Source organism: Varanus komodoensis, unplaced genomic scaffold (genome assembly GCF_004798865.1).
Source record: "Varanus komodoensis strain SLA01 unplaced genomic scaffold, ASM479886v1 scaffold26, whole genome shotgun sequence".
In the NCBI taxonomy this organism is placed as follows: domain Eukaryota; kingdom Metazoa; phylum Chordata; class Lepidosauria; order Squamata; family Varanidae; genus Varanus; species Varanus komodoensis.
This window is the reverse complement of record NW_025335684.1, coordinates 4,490,058-4,506,852: the sequence shown is the minus strand read 5'-3', so window position 1 is coordinate 4,506,852 and position 16,795 is coordinate 4,490,058. Positions and strand designations below refer to the sequence as shown.

At 50.5% G+C, this 16,795-nt stretch overlaps 1 protein-coding gene across 3 annotated transcripts in view; it reads right to left on the bottom strand.

The window, feature by feature from the left end:
* The window catches only part of SDK1 (sidekick cell adhesion molecule 1), a 482,213-nt gene that overhangs the window by 88,872 nt on the left and 376,546 nt on the right, over window positions 1–16,795 (bottom strand). For all 3 annotated transcript variants that reach the window (XM_044433572.1, XM_044433573.1, XM_044433574.1), the window contains 4 exons: window positions 11,951–12,101; window positions 9,979–10,216; window positions 2,993–3,108; window positions 1,549–1,738 (listed from right to left, as the gene is read on the bottom strand). In XM_044433572.1, the coding sequence (XP_044289507.1) occupies window positions 1,549–1,738; window positions 2,993–3,108; window positions 9,979–10,216; window positions 11,951–12,101 (695 nt within the window). The remainder of the gene's footprint in view (window positions 1–1,548; window positions 1,739–2,992; window positions 3,109–9,978; window positions 10,217–11,950; window positions 12,102–16,795) is intronic.

The window sequence follows — 16,795 nt, the reverse complement described above, 5'->3', positions numbered from 1 at the left end:
TTCTTTAACAAAGAAATCAATATTCATAAGAAAGTGCTTAGCAGAAGGCTGCCTGCAAATCATATTGAGTGGCATTTTGGTGTGATGCGGGCTTGGTGTTTTGTTTCCAAACAGTTTTAATGTTTACAATGCCCTTCTCACTTCATCTGGCCTCTTTTCTCCTCAAGCCATCGGATTTTCTTGGGGTGCAATCCTATGCACATTTGGATAGAAACATGCCTGCATTCCCAGGATGCCCCCGATTTAAGCTGCTGGTCTTCCGCCTAGGCATGCACTGGACTGCGTAGTCAGACCCTGAGCTGATTTGGGGCAAAACCATCGCATCTAGACAAACTGCTGAAAGCTGCTTTGAGCCTCTACGACAGGGTGGGATCTAAATCCAACTGTCCAATAGATAAATAAATGAATAAAATAAGGTGCATCCCCATGGACATAGTATTTGCAATCTGACAATCAAAACCCCGTTCTCCTGAAAACTGAAATATGACATTTCCAGTCCACTTCCCTGCCTGGTGATGAACAGATGAATTTATTTCCTGTCTCAGTCACTGTTACAAACAATCCTTTCTAAATCCATTCTGTTTCTGCATTAATTTGCATTTTTAAATGTCTGCACAAAACAAATATTTAAGTATATGTCTTTAAGTGTATGTATGACATATATTAAACACATGTTGTAAAATATTTATTTCTAAATGTGCCTGATCCTCAGATAAGTGTTTTGCACCAAGAAATGCATCGCAGCATTCGGAGAGTCATCCTCCCACAGAAGCCTGGGAGGTGTGGCTCTGGTTGGCTGGTATCAGAATTCACGCAGGTCACATTCTGCCCTGGCTCCCTGAACTAGCACCTCTTCTCGGACTGGGAGAAGCAGGCATGTGGTTCTGCAGAGCAGCCAAGAGACAAGCCCTAAAGCTTTGCATCAGCTCGACACCGGTGCGGCTAATGAACACATACCCCTTCAATCAGGCTGCCGAACAAGTCCTACTCTTTTCGATATGTCAAACTCTAAATGGGAATTTCTCAGGCTTATGGAAAATGTTTGAGAGGAGCTCAAAATAATGTTGATGCACTAATTTTTGCAAAGGTCATTTTATTATTCTTTTGTTCGAGGCTGCGATATAGGAGGCCTCCTGGGATGGGAAACACCGCATCTTGCTCACGTTCGGTCGCAGCAAGGTTTGTTTATCACGTCCCATTATGCTGTAGCTTTTTTTTATTGCTATGATTGGATTTCTGTAGGAGTTCATAATTGGGCTGTAAAAATTTGCTTCAGGCTGGAACTGGCTATAAAATATACGGTTTTGGAGTGAAACGGTCTTTTTGTCAATTACTGGTAGGGGAGAAAAGGCTGAGATTTGGGGAGTAGATTCTCAGCTAGAAGTTAATGGGACTGGGCCTGTTTACATTAGGTGAGGATCTGGCTCTTTAAGATTAAAAATGTAATCAAGCTGAGATGCTGCTAATATATTCTCCTTCAAAGTGTGCGAAATGAAAGCCGTTCTCCTTCCAAACTAGAAGGTTCCAGGGATGCACAAGCTCACTCACCATCATCCTTGGTGCGCTCGAGGACTGGAGGGGAGCTGGGAACTCCGTCCCCGATGCGCGTGAAGGCCAGCACCTGAATCTCGTAAAGCACGTACTTCCGCAAGCCGGCTAAAAGGACGGAAAGGCTGAGGTTCCCTCTCACGACCTGACTGCTTAATTTGCTCTCCGCATCTTTGGCTCTGAACAACACCTGCAGGAAAAAGGGGTGAGAGAGCATGGGAAAGGGAAGAGGACCACTCCTCGCTCCCTTCACTAGCAAGGCATTCCAGGAACAATGTTTATAGGAGGCCTAATTCTTTGGGTTGTTTTGCAGTCTTAGATATTAAGACCAAAGTCATTTCATTGCTCTGAGGCCCAAGACGCTAAGCTCTCTGGGCAGTTAGTTCACCAAAGTAAAAGCCAAAATACAATGTAATAAAAAGAAAGGATAAGCTATTTAACATAGAGATTTAAAACAAATTAAAAGTGCTAAAAATGATTAACAATAAAATACCAGGACCCAGGGACACCAATGGTCATATGGACCTATCCTTAGGTGGCCAAATGGAATCCTTCAGGCAAGAAGAGAGATCTGTTCAGTGACTGCGAGATTTGCAAAAATACCAAAACGCAAACAAGCAAAGCAATACGAGCCCCAAGCTGCGGAGTGGAGCTCAAACGACAGGCAACTTTTGGTCCTCCAGCTGCTGTGCCTCGCGACTTCCATCAGCCCCAGCTGGCATGGCCAAAGGCTGGGAGTGATGGGAACGGTTGGCCAGGACCGCTGGAGGAACACAAGTTGCTGATCTCGGCACTACGGAACGGTGAAGGACAGGGAGGGGCCTGAGCTGTCCTGTGGTCCATCTGAGCAGAAGGTACGTCCTCCCACTCAATATTTTGCTGCCGTTCCCGCTCAGACCTGTGCAGGGGGCAGCAGACCTCTGGACAGACTCCGCGGCCCTGTGCAGCTGCGCCAGTTCTTGCCCAAAACAAGCACCCGGTCCTCTGCTGGTTGCTCGCAGCCCCACAGCTTCTGTGTCTCCTTAGCCGGACATTGACAGGAGAAACATCCGCATTGCTGCGCCCACGGTATGCCCTGCCCCGTAGCTAGCAGGCATCAGCCGTAAGAAACAGCACCCAGGCATCGGGCATCTTCTAGCCGTCAGCACCCGCTTGGAAAAGCCCTGAGTGGAACAGGCGAGGAGGCATTGCACCCGACAGTCCTCATGATTCCACGTTTCTGCTGATACTCCCTAAATTCCTTAGGAGACAGCCCGTTGCTTGAGGTATGGGGAATCCTCTATAGCACTGTCTATATGGAACATGCTTTACCCTCTCTTCGTTCGACTGGCAGAATTCCACACCGTAATATCCTAATGCAATGTATAGGTGGCAACAGAATCAGGAGAGGATATTCCTGAGTGAAGGGCACGAAGAAATCAAGAAGATTTGGGTAGGTGCAGACCTTGTAGCCAAGAATGAGCCCGTTCTGCTCAGCTTCAGGCACCGCTGCCCAGGTCAAGAGGATCTGTGTGGAGCTCACCGCTTCAGCTGACACATTTTCTGGGGGAGCCGAAGGAACTGGAAAGACCCAAAGTTTCAGACATTAGAAGCTAGAGAAGCCCTGGATTCACTCACACACTTCTAGTCCCATCTCCAAGGATCGGCAGGCATATAGGAACATTAAGCATGAGGAAGGGGAAGGGGATGGATATAAAGTCATTCCTAAAACCATGACCCTTTCTACCAGGGGTGGAGAATCTGTGACCCTCCAGAAGTTCCTGGACTACAGCTCCCATTATTGACCAAGTTGCCTGGGACAGATGGAGACTCTTTCCAGGGGCTTCCTTTTCAAACCGTGTGGAAGCTAGTGGCCATCCCATTAAACCTGGGCCTCAGTGATTCATAAGTGAACAGGCCAAAAATGTGCTGTGTTTCAAATAAAATCTTCTAAGGAGGAGAACTAAACAAACTCATCCCTTTTAGAAGAGAGGGCTGTAATTTAAAGGTCACAATAGAATTACTGTCACTAACCTTTGCGTGACAGGGAGGAATTCAATGCATTTTGGCTGCATTTCGTTCCCTCCCTATGCCTCGAAGCACCTTTAGGCAGGTTTAACACCACACAGTTAACACAATTAGATTTAGAAGCTGCTTTAAAGGTCTCCGAAGAGGCTTCACTTATTTATTTTGTGGTTTGTGCTTCTGTCGCCTCACTTCACGTATCTCCAGATACCTGATGTCCAAAGGGCACAATTTCTCAAAAACGTGCCATGCGCCTGCCAAGGTACAGAGACCACTGGAGAAAGGAGGATTTTTTCTAGGGGCACTGTGAGATGATTAGGATAAGCAAAGGGTTTTGGCTATTTATCACATTTCTGTACCGCCAAATAGATGACGCTCTCTGGCTGGTTCACAATGGTTAAGCTTGTAAAATACAACATAAAACACACTAGAAAAGTTTATGTTTAAAACCACAGTATAAAAGTAAAAGCCAAAGTAAAATTTGCACTAATACAAAGATTTAGAATGCAGCAAAGGATTTAAAACAAAAGGGACGGAAGGACTAACATTCCTGGGAAAAGAAGCATGCCTTCTGCTGAAACTGGAAGGAATGTGGTATAAATGCCAAGCAAGCCTCTCTGGGAAAGCCATTCCGCAATTTGGGTGCCACAGTCAAAGTGGCCTCTTCTTAGCAGCTCACCTCATCTGCCAGGGAGAAGACAACCCTGGTCACAAGCCACTTAGGGCTTTGAAGGCCAGCGCCAGTGCCTCGAATCGGGCGCAGATACGGGCTGGTAGCCACTGCAGATGGCAGAGCATGGCTTCCATACGACCCCACCAGCCAGCCCAACTCAGCTCGGCTGCTGTCCGGCTTTTGCACAACTGTGTGGGATGCATCACGGGAATCGGGCCAAGCGGCACGGCCAACGTGAACTAGGCCCCCCCCCCCATCCATCCGAAGGAGGTGCTGGGTGCGCTCGCCTAAGCTGATAAAGGGCGCCCTGGACACCGTGCCACCCCGGGGACAGGGCGCAGTCCAGAAGCACCCGAACGGCTGACGGGCTCCTTTAGGGAGGGAGCTAGAACAGGCTGGAGACGGCTGCCCATCAGGGGAAACGCCGCCAAAGTAGCATCAGCCCTGGTCCAGAAGCACGGTCCCTGGCAACGGGCAGGAGAGGTCAGGCTGGGGCCTGTGGACGAGGGCCCCAGGCTGGCCCTCCTTTCCGCCCCTTGGCCCCTGGCCCCCCGGCCCCCCGGCCTGGGTGGAGCACTGCCTCCTGCCAGCTCGCTCCCTGGCTGCCTGCCAAGCAAGCCAACAGTACCTATAATGGGGGGAAACGAGGAGCAGGAGCAGCTGGCAGCCAGGGGGTGAGACGTCTAGGGGGTCCCGTGGGGGTCCCATGGAAGGTGCTTTTTGTCCAAAGGTCCATAAAAAACCGGGGACTGGGACCGGGACCAGGAGGGGCCCACTCTGTGGGGAGCCATTTGTGGTTCTGCACACGGCGACTTCTGTGTGCGGCTCTTTAACAAATGCTCTCACAACAGGACGACTGTGCACGTTGACAAGGACCAGAACAACAGGCTGTGAAAGCCGCATCTGGTGTGCAGCTCTGACAGCGCGACCTTCCATGGAACGGGTTTCCGGGTCTTGTGCTGCTTGTGGACGTCCGAGAAGCATCTGGCTGCCTCCTGGGGGAAAGCATCTGGGTCCTGGCCCAAATGAACCACTGGCTCTTCTCAGGTCCTCATATGAGCCCTGGATCTATTGCAGGAGTCCCATATTCACAGAGGGGCACTCAGGGTGGGGGGAACAGCAGCCGTGATCTGGCCCGCAGCGATAGGATCCCCGGGTGACCAAAGAATTTCGCTCTCACCAATTAGCTGGGGTGTGGGAAGGGGAATGCCGGCATGATCCCAGGCATCTCTCCCTGCTCCCCACCACACACAGCCCTGCCCCTCTCCAACACAGGGCGTCCTTCCCCACCGGTTCTCCTAGATTTATCCCTCACAAGGATATAATTATGCTAAAGGAATATGGACTGCCAGCAGTACCTTTGGACGGCTGCCATGGCTTCTCCGTTGCTCTTCACAAACAGCGGCTCCCGCATGAATCGCTTCTCTTAGAAAGGCAGTGCACCAAAAGAGGTGTGCCAGATTTCAGGGTAAAGAAAGCCAGCCGTTCCCCAGCCGTGCTTATTCATATTTTCATTTGTTTGATTTTATGATGCAAGAGGGAACCTTCCCTTAGTCTTACAAGAGAACCTTTGCTGCTTGTTTCCCGAGCTGAGAAAGCAAAGCGTCTCTCCCCCACCCCTCGTCAATACCTTGGATGGCTCAGATGAGGCTGCGTCTAAAGATGCAGAAGATTTCTTTTTTAATGTGCAGAATGGAAGATTGTGCGGGGGGCGGGGGGAGTCTGGACTAATGAGGAAAATAATGCGGAGGCGGAGGCTGTGCAGCTCGGCTGCTCCGCAAGCGCTTGGCATGCTGGAGGGTCGCGGTTCAATCCGAAGCCAAGAAGTGGCGCGGAAGGCGGGAAGGGGACGCCTCGGCAAGATTTAGCAAGGGCTGGCTTCGGGACCTCTCAGACTTGCAATTAAATCCACAGGAGTTACAAGCCTATCCACTTGGGGGTGTTTTAGGGGTGTCATCCAATGAAAAAGCCGTAGTCAATTAATTATATCATTGATCGATCCGTTCATTAATAATGTGGGCTGCAAATCTCCCTAGAACTTCCCTGACCGCTCACAAGCCAGACACTCCCCGCTTCGCCACTCGGCCAGTTAATATATTCCCAAGCCGGTGGTCGTGGCACAGCATCCCTCTATCAGCCTGCTCCAAACCAGCTCTGTTGATCAGAAAGCACGTGCTTCTGTTTCTTGAGTGCCCCAACCCAGAGCTGACAATGTAGGGGGCGGCTGGCGATTCCCCAAGGCAGATGCGAGTGCTTTATTGCTGTGGTTTGTGCAGATGACTCTGACAGGTGGAGAGGACGTCTTGGGAAGGCAGCTCAGAGATAAGGCCAGGAGAGCAACAGCATCCCAACAGCAGGAGAGGAGAGGAAGGCTGCAGCAAACAACAGGCACAAGCCCAGGAACCCGAGGGGCTGCCTTTTACTGAGACAGACCCTGGCAGCCCAGGTAGGTCAACACGGGCTGGCAGCCACCACCCTCCAAGGGTCCAGGCAGGACCCTTTGCCAGCCCTCCTTGGAGAAGCTTTTGCATGCGATGCAGGGGCTCCGCGGCTGAGCTGACCTCCACGAAAGCCCACTTCCTTTCAGGAACTCAGACATAGCAGGTGAACTGAAAAAGGGGAGCAAATCATCCACGGCTCCTCACCCCCCCCCCGCCCTGCAGGGTTGCTTCCACGGGCTTTGCACATCTGCATCGCTTTAACCTCAACCTGCGCTCTATTTGCAGGCCCCCTCGCCAAGGAAAGGTGGATGCTGCCACCCTGACCTCCTCGGCCTTAATGCAGGCTTGTGCTGCTGAGCTCGCTCGCTCGCTCCCTCCCTCCCACTTGGCGTTTCAGAAGCAGTGGCAATACCACCCTGCTCCTCTTTATCAGGTAGTTGTTTCGAAAGATCACACAGGAGGTGGGCACTCCACTTCCAGGAAGAACTACCTGAGAAGCTAACTGGGTCGCTGTCGGGATGGGTTGGCCGTTTTTCAAAAGTGAGGGAACAAGCGAGAAAGCCCACGGGACAGACTCTACGGCAGGTCAGAGCACTGGGCCATCAAACTTTGCTGATGGGAACCGTAGCCCAAAGCATCCCAAGAGCATGATTTTGGGGGAGGCTGCCTTAAAACTTCCTTATGTGTAAGAGGGATTGAAGCCCGCTAAGCCCAGATCCTCCGCTGCTGGATGCAGAAAAAGCTTTGGCAGTGGGTGTTCACAGTAATCCACTCGGAATCCAAAGGAGGTGTGGGGCGGGACGGAGCGGCAACCAAGAAGAGCGGGATCCTGGCATCTCTGTGTGGATGAAAGCAGACCAGTTTTCCCCAACTTGGTCCTTCCAGATGTGTTGGACCAGAACTCCCAGTGGGCGCCCCCTCCACCCCCCCGGCTCACTCCAGAACATGCGGAGGGCACTGCTTTGCCTCGCACTAAAGGTCAGCTCACTTCCAACAGATGGGCTGAGAATGCGGGTTGAGTTCAGCATGTGGCTTCCGTGTTCCAATTTATTTAACTAAATGATTTATATTTTAAGCGATAGAATAATCCTCCAGGCAGCTTGCGTGAGGTGATAAAACAAAACATCCAGGCAGCTTTTCGTCTCTTGGATGTGGCCAGAGCGTGTGTTCATTCATTCCACTCGGCTGATCCAGGGCGACCGGCAGTGTTTTTTGCGGCAGGGAAGGGGCGAGCCAGACTCCCTCCAGCTGGCCCTCCTGAAGGGTTGGCTACGGGACCTCCCAGTGGTCCCGGTCCCCCCTCTGCACAACTCACTGAGCAGGTTCACGTGACACAGGAAGCCCTGGTGAAATCCGTGGACTGCGCTGAGGCTCCCATGCCTCACCAGGTACTCACCATAGAGTCCCCTGGCAAGAGCAGCCATGAAAGCAGCCAGCGCTAGCTTTTGATCTCTGCTGCTGTCAGCGTCCCAGCAACAGATGCAGCGTTGCTTGCTTTGTTCCCATTGGCCAACCGATGCGCCCTCGCGCTTTTGGAAACGGGGACACAGCATGAAAATGCATGGAAGGAAGAGCGGGAGGATAATGGCAACACGGTTATGTCCATTTAATTAAAATAAAAAATCAGTGGAGACTGGAGCTGCTGGGAAGCACTGCAGACACGCAGGCGCACTTGGAGAGGGAAGGGGGGACCCGCTTCGGGGGGCAGTGGGCCAGTGGCTGCCGTGGTCCACTGGCGATAACAGGGAAAGGATGGAGACGCTGCTGCTGGGGACTGCCAGGGTGCCGTGTGATGCTGGGAAGAAGGAGCAGGCCGCCCAGAAACCGCGCGTTCAAGAGAACCACGTGGTCTCCTGACCTGTCAGTTCAGACAAAAATCCACATTCCATGGAAACAGCGCAGGGCTGTTTTCCATGCCATGTAAACCTGGCCACAGAAAGGTGTGGGCCCCATGAAGTGGTTACAATTGAGGTGCAGGTAAATCGGGTTACGGGTGCAATCCTGCACGGGCTTAGACAGAAGAGCTCCGGGATTCCCTACCCAGCACGGAGCTGTTGGGGATCGCTGCGTCTAGACGGGGTTTGCACAGCGTGCGGAGGCTGCAAAACGGCCCGTCAGCACATCGTCCGGATAATAATAATCACCGTCGCCCGCCCCCTCCCGCCCCTGCTCGAGAGTAAGCATCCTGCCACGGATTCTTTGGCTTTAATTGATCCCTTCCTCCAGCAGTAATGAAAATATGCAAATTTGAGGATGCCAAGCTGTTTATAACAAAAAAGGGGCCGAAATCCCGTTTAAAGTGATAAATGGGACCCAGCCTCAGCCATGCAGCAGCAGCCAGCCCTGTATGATTATGGAGACAAATTGCAAATACAACCCCAGCTCATTGTGCAGGTTAAGCTAGGATGGTGATTTACCTTCACTATTGAATACTTAATTCGAGAAAGGTCAGTCCGCTCAATTATTCACCCACAGGAGAAAGGTAAATTACGCTGGATGCATGTGGGATGGGGACTGAGAAAGGAGCCTTGTTTGAAGTTATCTAGATAACAGCTTAATAACTACCTTCTGCAGATGCTAATGAGCGGAGACGGCTTATTCTGGGCTTGCCTTTGCAGGAGCTTTTTTCTCCTGGCAGCTCGAGCCCTGCCGACTGTCTCTACTTGTAGAACGGGGGCCACCCAGTTCTGATTTTGAGCAGAGACACGGCCAGCGGGGAAAGGGTTTGGGCACAGTCATCCGTGCCCTACTCCAGCACAAAAACTGAAATCTGGAGGCCGCTTTTCATTTACAAAACACAACTGTCAGGGCATCCTTTTGGGGAACAAGCGGTTCACCCTGGACCCTCCTGGATCGGGTCAAAGCTGTATCTGGTCTGGCATCTTTGTTCCCACAGTGGCCAACCAGAGGCCTCTAAGACAAGCCACATGCAGCCGAGTGGACTGTCCCAGCGTGTGGCGTGGCCAGACCGCCTTCGAATGGGGAGAGCTTGCATAGCTCCCAATAAGCAACAGCAGTAAGAAAAACGTCACGAGCTGCCTAACCCCCATTGCTCATATGTTTTCAAGGGTTTCAAGTAACTGTCAGCACCAGAGATACTACCTTGGAACCATGAACAAGACGTTCCGATTGCACTCCAGTGCAAAGTCTGAGCTTGCTCCTCTGAGTGCCAAAGGAACGCATTCGATCTGTGCAGCCTGCCCCCAAATGCGTCAGCTTACGCCAGGGTCAGAGACTATCAGAAGGGAAGGGAAAGGAAGAGAAAAGAGGACGAGAGAAAGCAACCCCACGCATTCCTTTCCTACAGGTTACCTGACTCGCGGGTACGACCTCGCACGACCTCGCTCCAGGGCCCTGCCCCAATGGCGTTGAAGGCCTGGATTTGCAGCTCGTACTCTGTCCACTCCTCCAGATCTTCAATCGTGTGCTCTCTCTCCAGCCGGTCACTGATGACCTTGGTCAGCACAGGGGACTGCGTGTCCAAAGACCAGTATTTGATCCTGTAGCCGACTGACTCGGGGTTCCCATTGTACTGCGTGTCCGGCAGAGGCTGGGCACAGAGAAAAGGTTAGCCATGAGTAGAAGCGTCGCCTGTGATGCTTAAGGCATGTTTTGTGGGCTTTTCCACCACCACCACCACATCTTCACCATCTCGGCAACAACGCTGCTTTCCCTTTCCGTTGACACTCCAGGTCCCTCAAGGTAAACGTGAGCTTGTTGCCAGCTTGCCTTCTGGCCCTGCTCTTGACACAGAAGTGCCCGGGGAAACATGCCAGTGTAAGACGGGAGAAAGGCCCATATTCAGCCCTTATGCAATGGGGACAAAATGGAGGTCGGGCGGCCGAGCAAGTCCTCCGTCTAAAGCCAGTTATGCACACAACTTCACCGCAACTGGTGTGTGTGTTGCAGATAAGTACATCTGGCTTTGCTTTGAACACAGCAAGCACAAAGTCTTCCATAGCAATGAATTAGACCTTAATTTATGGGTGTCAGAACCTCCAGAGTAGAGGGTTCTTTGAGAATTATTATTAAAGTCGCACAAACGCACCTCGCTGGGGTAGCAACACTATTAATGCAGTTAATTGCAAAGCCACATGGTACACGCCTTTCATCTTTGGCTGCCTCACTGGCTCGCTGCCTATTAATCCATTTTCCACAGATAGCAACATCCCGCCTCTTTGACTGGGATCCAGAGAGCTGCTTTAAGCACACACAAGGGGATATGGGTGCATCTGATGGGATTTGTGTTTTGTTTTTCCTGGAAGGGCAGATGCTCACAGCATATGCCAAGCTAGAGAAGAAATTAGTCCCTTGTTATTCCAGGAATGCCCTGATGATTTGGAGAATTCACTGCAGGACTGGACATTTGGAAAACATGTCTGTCTGTCTGTCTGTCTGTCTGTCTGTCTTTTGTCCTTCCTTCCTTCCTTCCTTCCTTCCTTCCTTCCTTCCTTCCTTCCTAGGAGAGAGAGCTATGGCTGATTAGATTTTACCCAGGGAAATCTGCAGTCATATTAGGGGTTTTATGGAGAGGATTGGCAAGAAATGTCATTGGGAAGGCGGCTTGATGTGGAATGTTGAAGGAAATGTAGTATCTGGATGAATTCCAGTCAGATGGGGTGGGGACAGAAGTCAAAGGAACATGATCAACTCATTTATCAGTGGCCCTGCAATTTATCACCTCATTACAGAGTTAATCACTTAGCTTTGTAATCAGTCTTGTGGATATAACCTCCAGGTTGGCAGTATCTTCCTAGGTGAAGGGAAAAAAATTCCTTTGCAGGTGAAAACTTTTATACATGTTTAGGCAGGGAAAAGTCCTTCCGTCCCATCATTCCCCGGCCAGCCATGTTGGCTGCGTGATGTTGAGAGATGGAGGACTTTCTCCCGTCTTCCTGTCCCTAGAAGCACTTTTAATAACTTCGAACGAAAGGACTTTCAATGAGCTGAATTTCATGACCTTTTTATAGAACTGGGTGGCCAGAAACAAGCCAGTGGCGCATGAACGGTCCTGATCTCATCACTGTGAAAATAGCTTGCGAGGGTTTCAGTAGCTGGTCCGTGTCTGAACATGCATTTTTCCACAATGCAGCCAGAAATACATCGCTTAGCCCATAACTTGCCCCAGCACTGATAGGAGATTGTGGGGACCCCAAGTATTGGGGTATAAACCAGCTGGGGAGGATACTGGTTTTGCTGCACGGAAGACATTTGTGGATCCTGGATGCCTTGGCTAGGGCAAAATCACAGTGTTCCCAGTGGCTCCCAGTTGCCAGTGACTTACCACCCAGCGGACCCACAGGCTCGTCTCACTCGCAGTCCGCACCGTCACGCTCCCTGGTGCCACGTCGGGCGGCGCCTGCAGCGTCTGGATGACACGAGACGGCTGGCTGAGTGGACTTTGGCCAACGATGTTCACCTGCCTCATCCTGAACCTGAAGGGCAGAGGAGGGAGCAAAGAGAGGTCAAGAGGGACACGTGTGCCCAAGTACAGAATCACGCGCCGCTCCAGCCCGATGGCGCGACTTGCAAAACTGTGCCGAGCGTGAGGTTCCGCCCGTGATAAATGGCAGCTGAGCGCCACTGCCGTGGCAGGACTTCCCGGGCAACACGTTACGAAAGACTCTGCTTTTGCTTTGCTGACTCAGACGGGGATAACAGCCATGATGGTCCACCAAGAGCATAAGCCAAAACAGTAATTTTGCCAGGGGACGGAGGACAGAGCAGTGAGCCAACTCCCTGCAATTTGCTTGGTGGGAAGGAATGGAAGAGTGGAAAGGGCAGGAGACAGAAATGTCCAAGCCGCCTCTGGCTGGGCTGCCCCTTCCCCATGGGAGGCCAACTGTCACCCATACGGAAATTATCCCAATGAACTGCTATGGGGTTTGTTGTGTTTGTTTCCAGACTTTGCCTCTGTATCTAAGAACTAGCGCCAAGTGCTGCACTTTCCTCCCTGCTCCTAATTCCTTTTTCTTGTGTCTTTTTTTCTTCTTTTTCTCCTCCTGCCCCTGCAGATTATGAACCTAAGCTTCTTGTTGCCTTTTATAAGCTGCTCCAGAAGCTGCCCTTGGCCTGAAATGTGGGCAACAAATGCTTGAAGTAAAGAAGTAAAGGAAGAAAAGTTAAGGGGAGCCCAGCTACCTGGTTCAGCGCTGTGGTTCCCACAGCGACCAGTGGGATGTTCCCAGGAAGGCCTCAAGCAGCACACCAAGGCAATGGGTCCCTGCCACTGGTGCTGGGGAGAGGCCACCTGCCTCCGATCTTCGAGGCCAATGATCACCATCATGACCAGCAGCCATCCATAGTGCAATCCTGCACAATCCCCTTTTGAAAACAGCTAGGATGGGACCACCAGCAAAATCCATGGCTGGTTCACCCAGTGAACTATGCACTGGGTGAAGAATGTCTTTTCATTCATCAGTCTGGTGATTAACACACACACACACACACACACACACACACACACACACACACACACGTAACTAGCTTTTTGAGATGCTGAGAGAAAGCTTAATGCTCCGTGAAAGATTTTTATTGTACCAGTATTTTTCTTAGCCACCTTGTGTTATGCTGTAAAAATAGAAGATACAAATGTGGCTGATGAAGATCTCTCGCAATTTCATACCAGCCCCTTGCACTTCAACAAAAGATGCTCCTTGCCAGGAGGAGACGCTTCCTTTAATACATTCCTTTTCATTCATTACGATTTCATTATTTTTACGGAAGGACCAAAACAAGTTCTAAAGGTGAACAAGTGCGCCCTTAGTTCTCACGCTGCTGGACTAACACTGGCCATCCCCGGCTGATGAAACCAATTACGGACTGCAATCCTGCTCTTTGCCAGCATTGTTCTCTCCTATATATATGAGGTTCGCCGGGGAAAGAGTTAACTGCATTTTTAAGTCTCATTAGGCACAGTTAACTTTTTCTGGGTTTGTATCCATTATCAAACCTTTCCTGAGCAATCAGCTCAAAGATGATTGGCAAAGAACAAACAACTTCTTTCTTGGTGCAAGGATGGAAGGTTTATAAATATGAGCACTCAAATAAAATTGAGTCCTATTTGTTCCAACTCATCTCCTTTGCATAGAGTCCCCTTGATGACAACAGTTTGGAGAAAGTGCCTTCCAGTTCAGGGAGAGAGAGAGGATGGTGTAGCAGGCATCACACGCTAATGACCAGAGAGGCTCGTCACCCTGATATGCAAAGCAGAGGCTTGTCGTTAAAGCTTTCTTGTGCTAACAAGTTAGCTGCTCAACTTGCTTCTGCTAAACACTAGATTTCTGGCAATAAAAGGTTTGGGACTGAGGGAAGGTTGAGTGAGCTTATGTAATGCCATTAGTCTATCTGCTCAGATCTCGTTAAGGAAGTGCATTAAAGGAAAATGCATTAAGCAAAACAAACCCATTAATTTCCCCAAACACTGACAGCACATAGAAGAAAAGACGCACACTTGACAAAGATGCCATCTAACTCAAATAATCAGTGCTTTATATTCCCCCGCCCTGCCTCCTGCTCGTCACGCAGGGATGCCGTGTCAACTCCGACGGACATGATTGAGCTGATACGTCCAAGTACCTAGGAGATGCATCTCAGCACCTCGTCTTACGGACACCGTGGTTTCTGAGGGCTCTGAAGGAGCGGAAGCACATGCACACATTTCCGCTCAGAGAGCAATTCACTGAAGCATCACAGAGGGAAGGAGTCCTCCTGGTTATTTGCCCATATTATGGAAGGGCTTATAAGATACCCACTTCTACAAATAGAGAGGAGCAGAAGGAAATTTCTGGACAGCTGATGTCTTTCAGCAGCCCACCATGGGCATCTTCACAGAGTCTTCAGGACCCAGCATGACGGACAGGCCGGAAGCACCACCTCACTGAAGCGCTGCAGTGCGATCACATGCAGAAGGCAACTGAACACCAGCGCCAAGCTGAGCGAGATGGGCTGCTGCTGCATTCCTTGGCTATCTCCAGCCAAACCAAGAATTCAAGCTGCCATCACAAGGAGGCATAGATGGAGTCGATAAGTGCAGCAGATGGTTATCTGAACCGACGGACAGGCTGGAGTGACGTAGCCTAGCGCAGACGGTCATCCTGCAGACCCTTCCTGGTGGAGAGCTACATACGTGGAGGAAAGGAGGGACTCTTCAAGCACTCGGGGAAGCTGAAGCGCACTGCTTGTTAGACCGACAGCTGCTTTCCTCAGACCTTCCTTAGTCTCCTCATTCACTGCGGGGAGGGCCTCTCTTGCCATCTCTATTATTCTCCTCTGCCGAGTAGGACTCAGGACTTATTCTCAGTTTCATCGGGAAGATGTGTGCTGCAGCGAGGCAGTCGGGTAAACAACAGAATCTCGTCCAGCGGGTGCTGTGCCTATTGTGTGAATCACAGCCACTTAGCTCGCAGAGCGATCGCCACGAACACCTCTGTGACTCAAGGATTGCTAAACACTCCCAGGCAGCTCTGCCACGTTGTGAAGGGCACACACAGTGAGTGCAGCACATTACAGATCTTTGCCCCCATTCCTCCCTTTTTGAAGGGACTGCCTTCAGACGTCTTCTCAAGAGGGGCACATTAAACCAGTGCTGGAGAAGTATGAACAGGGGGAAACGTTAGCAGCCATCTGGTTGTGCTTGCACACATCCTGCTAGGTCGCTCCAAGATGGTACTGCGGCTTGATTTTTTTTTTTTTAAGATCAGAAGGAAAAAAGGGCCTTAAAGCACCGGTGCAGAGCCTCTTTCAGCTGGAGGGCTGAACTCCATTCCAAAGAGGATTTTGAGGGCTTAATTCCAGTGGTGGAAGTATAAAAGGGATGGAGTCCACATGTCAGAAGTACCTGCATATTTAGTTTTAATTTTTCTTTTAAAATTAAATTAGTTTTAATTTTTATATACCACCCCATTCCCGAAACATTGGGCAGTTTACAAGAGATTAAGACCAGTCATGATCAAAATGGCAACTAAAAACAAGCAGAGTAAATAAAACGAACCTGGGAACTAATCTAGGAAGGCCTGCCCAAAGAATATGCCTTGAACAGTAGCAGTCTGGGATATCAGGCACATCTTTCTTGGCTGGCCATTCCAGAGTTGATGGGCAACCACTGGAAAATCCGTTGGGTAGTTGATATTAATCTTACAGAGGCAATCTTTAGGAGATTATCCCCAGAGGAACTTAGCAGGTGAAGCAGAATATCTGGACAAAGGTGCTCCTGAAGGTATTTTAGACCTGAGCCATGAAGGTATTAAAGGGAATTACCAACACTATGTACTGCAGCTAGAAATGTTTTGGCAGCCAGTGCAGAGGTGTCAGCACTGGTGATACGTGGCACCTCGAGCGATGCCCCAGCGACCAACTTGGCTGCCATGTTTTGTCCGAGCCGCAGTTTCCGGAGCAGGCACACGGGTAGCCCATTGCAGGAACTGAGCCTAGGAGTGAGCGGGGTGTGCGCTGCAGTTTCTAGGTCATTCTCCTCCAGGAAGGAACGCAGTTGGAGAATCAGCAGAAGTCGATAGCAGATGCTCTGGACCACGGCCTCCACCCAAACTGACGTCTGAAGGGCCAGGTCAAGCGGCACCCCCAGTCCACAGACGCAGTCTTTCAGAGGGAGTGCAACCCAGTCTAGAACCAGTTAACACCCTTCTAAGCTTGGATTTGGACCCTTATAGCTGCAACTGCCCGGATTCAACGTCAGTTTCAAGTTGAAAGCGCTTGCTGCAGCCTTCGGGGAGCCATTTCACCCTTCCTGAATGGGAGAAACTGCACAGCAAGCCAGGAAAGCACCGGATGGATCAGTGGGCAAGGAACAGAGAACTCGGTGGGAGGGGCATGATTTGGCCAGAGATTCAGCACCCCTGATTTAAAATGTAACCACGGGGCACAGAATATTGAGTTAGATGGCCATAGAAATGGTCGGAATGACCTGGGGTGGATGAGGCCATTTGTCATGTTCATCAGAACAATTTCCCACCCACCCAAACCCACACTGGCCGGGCAGCCCCACCAGGGACTTTAAAGCAGCAGCGCCGGCCTTGCTATTTTTTATTATTATTATTATTATTATTATTATTATTATTATTATTATTATTATTACAACAACAAGATGCAAACAGCATAATTTACCAAGGTG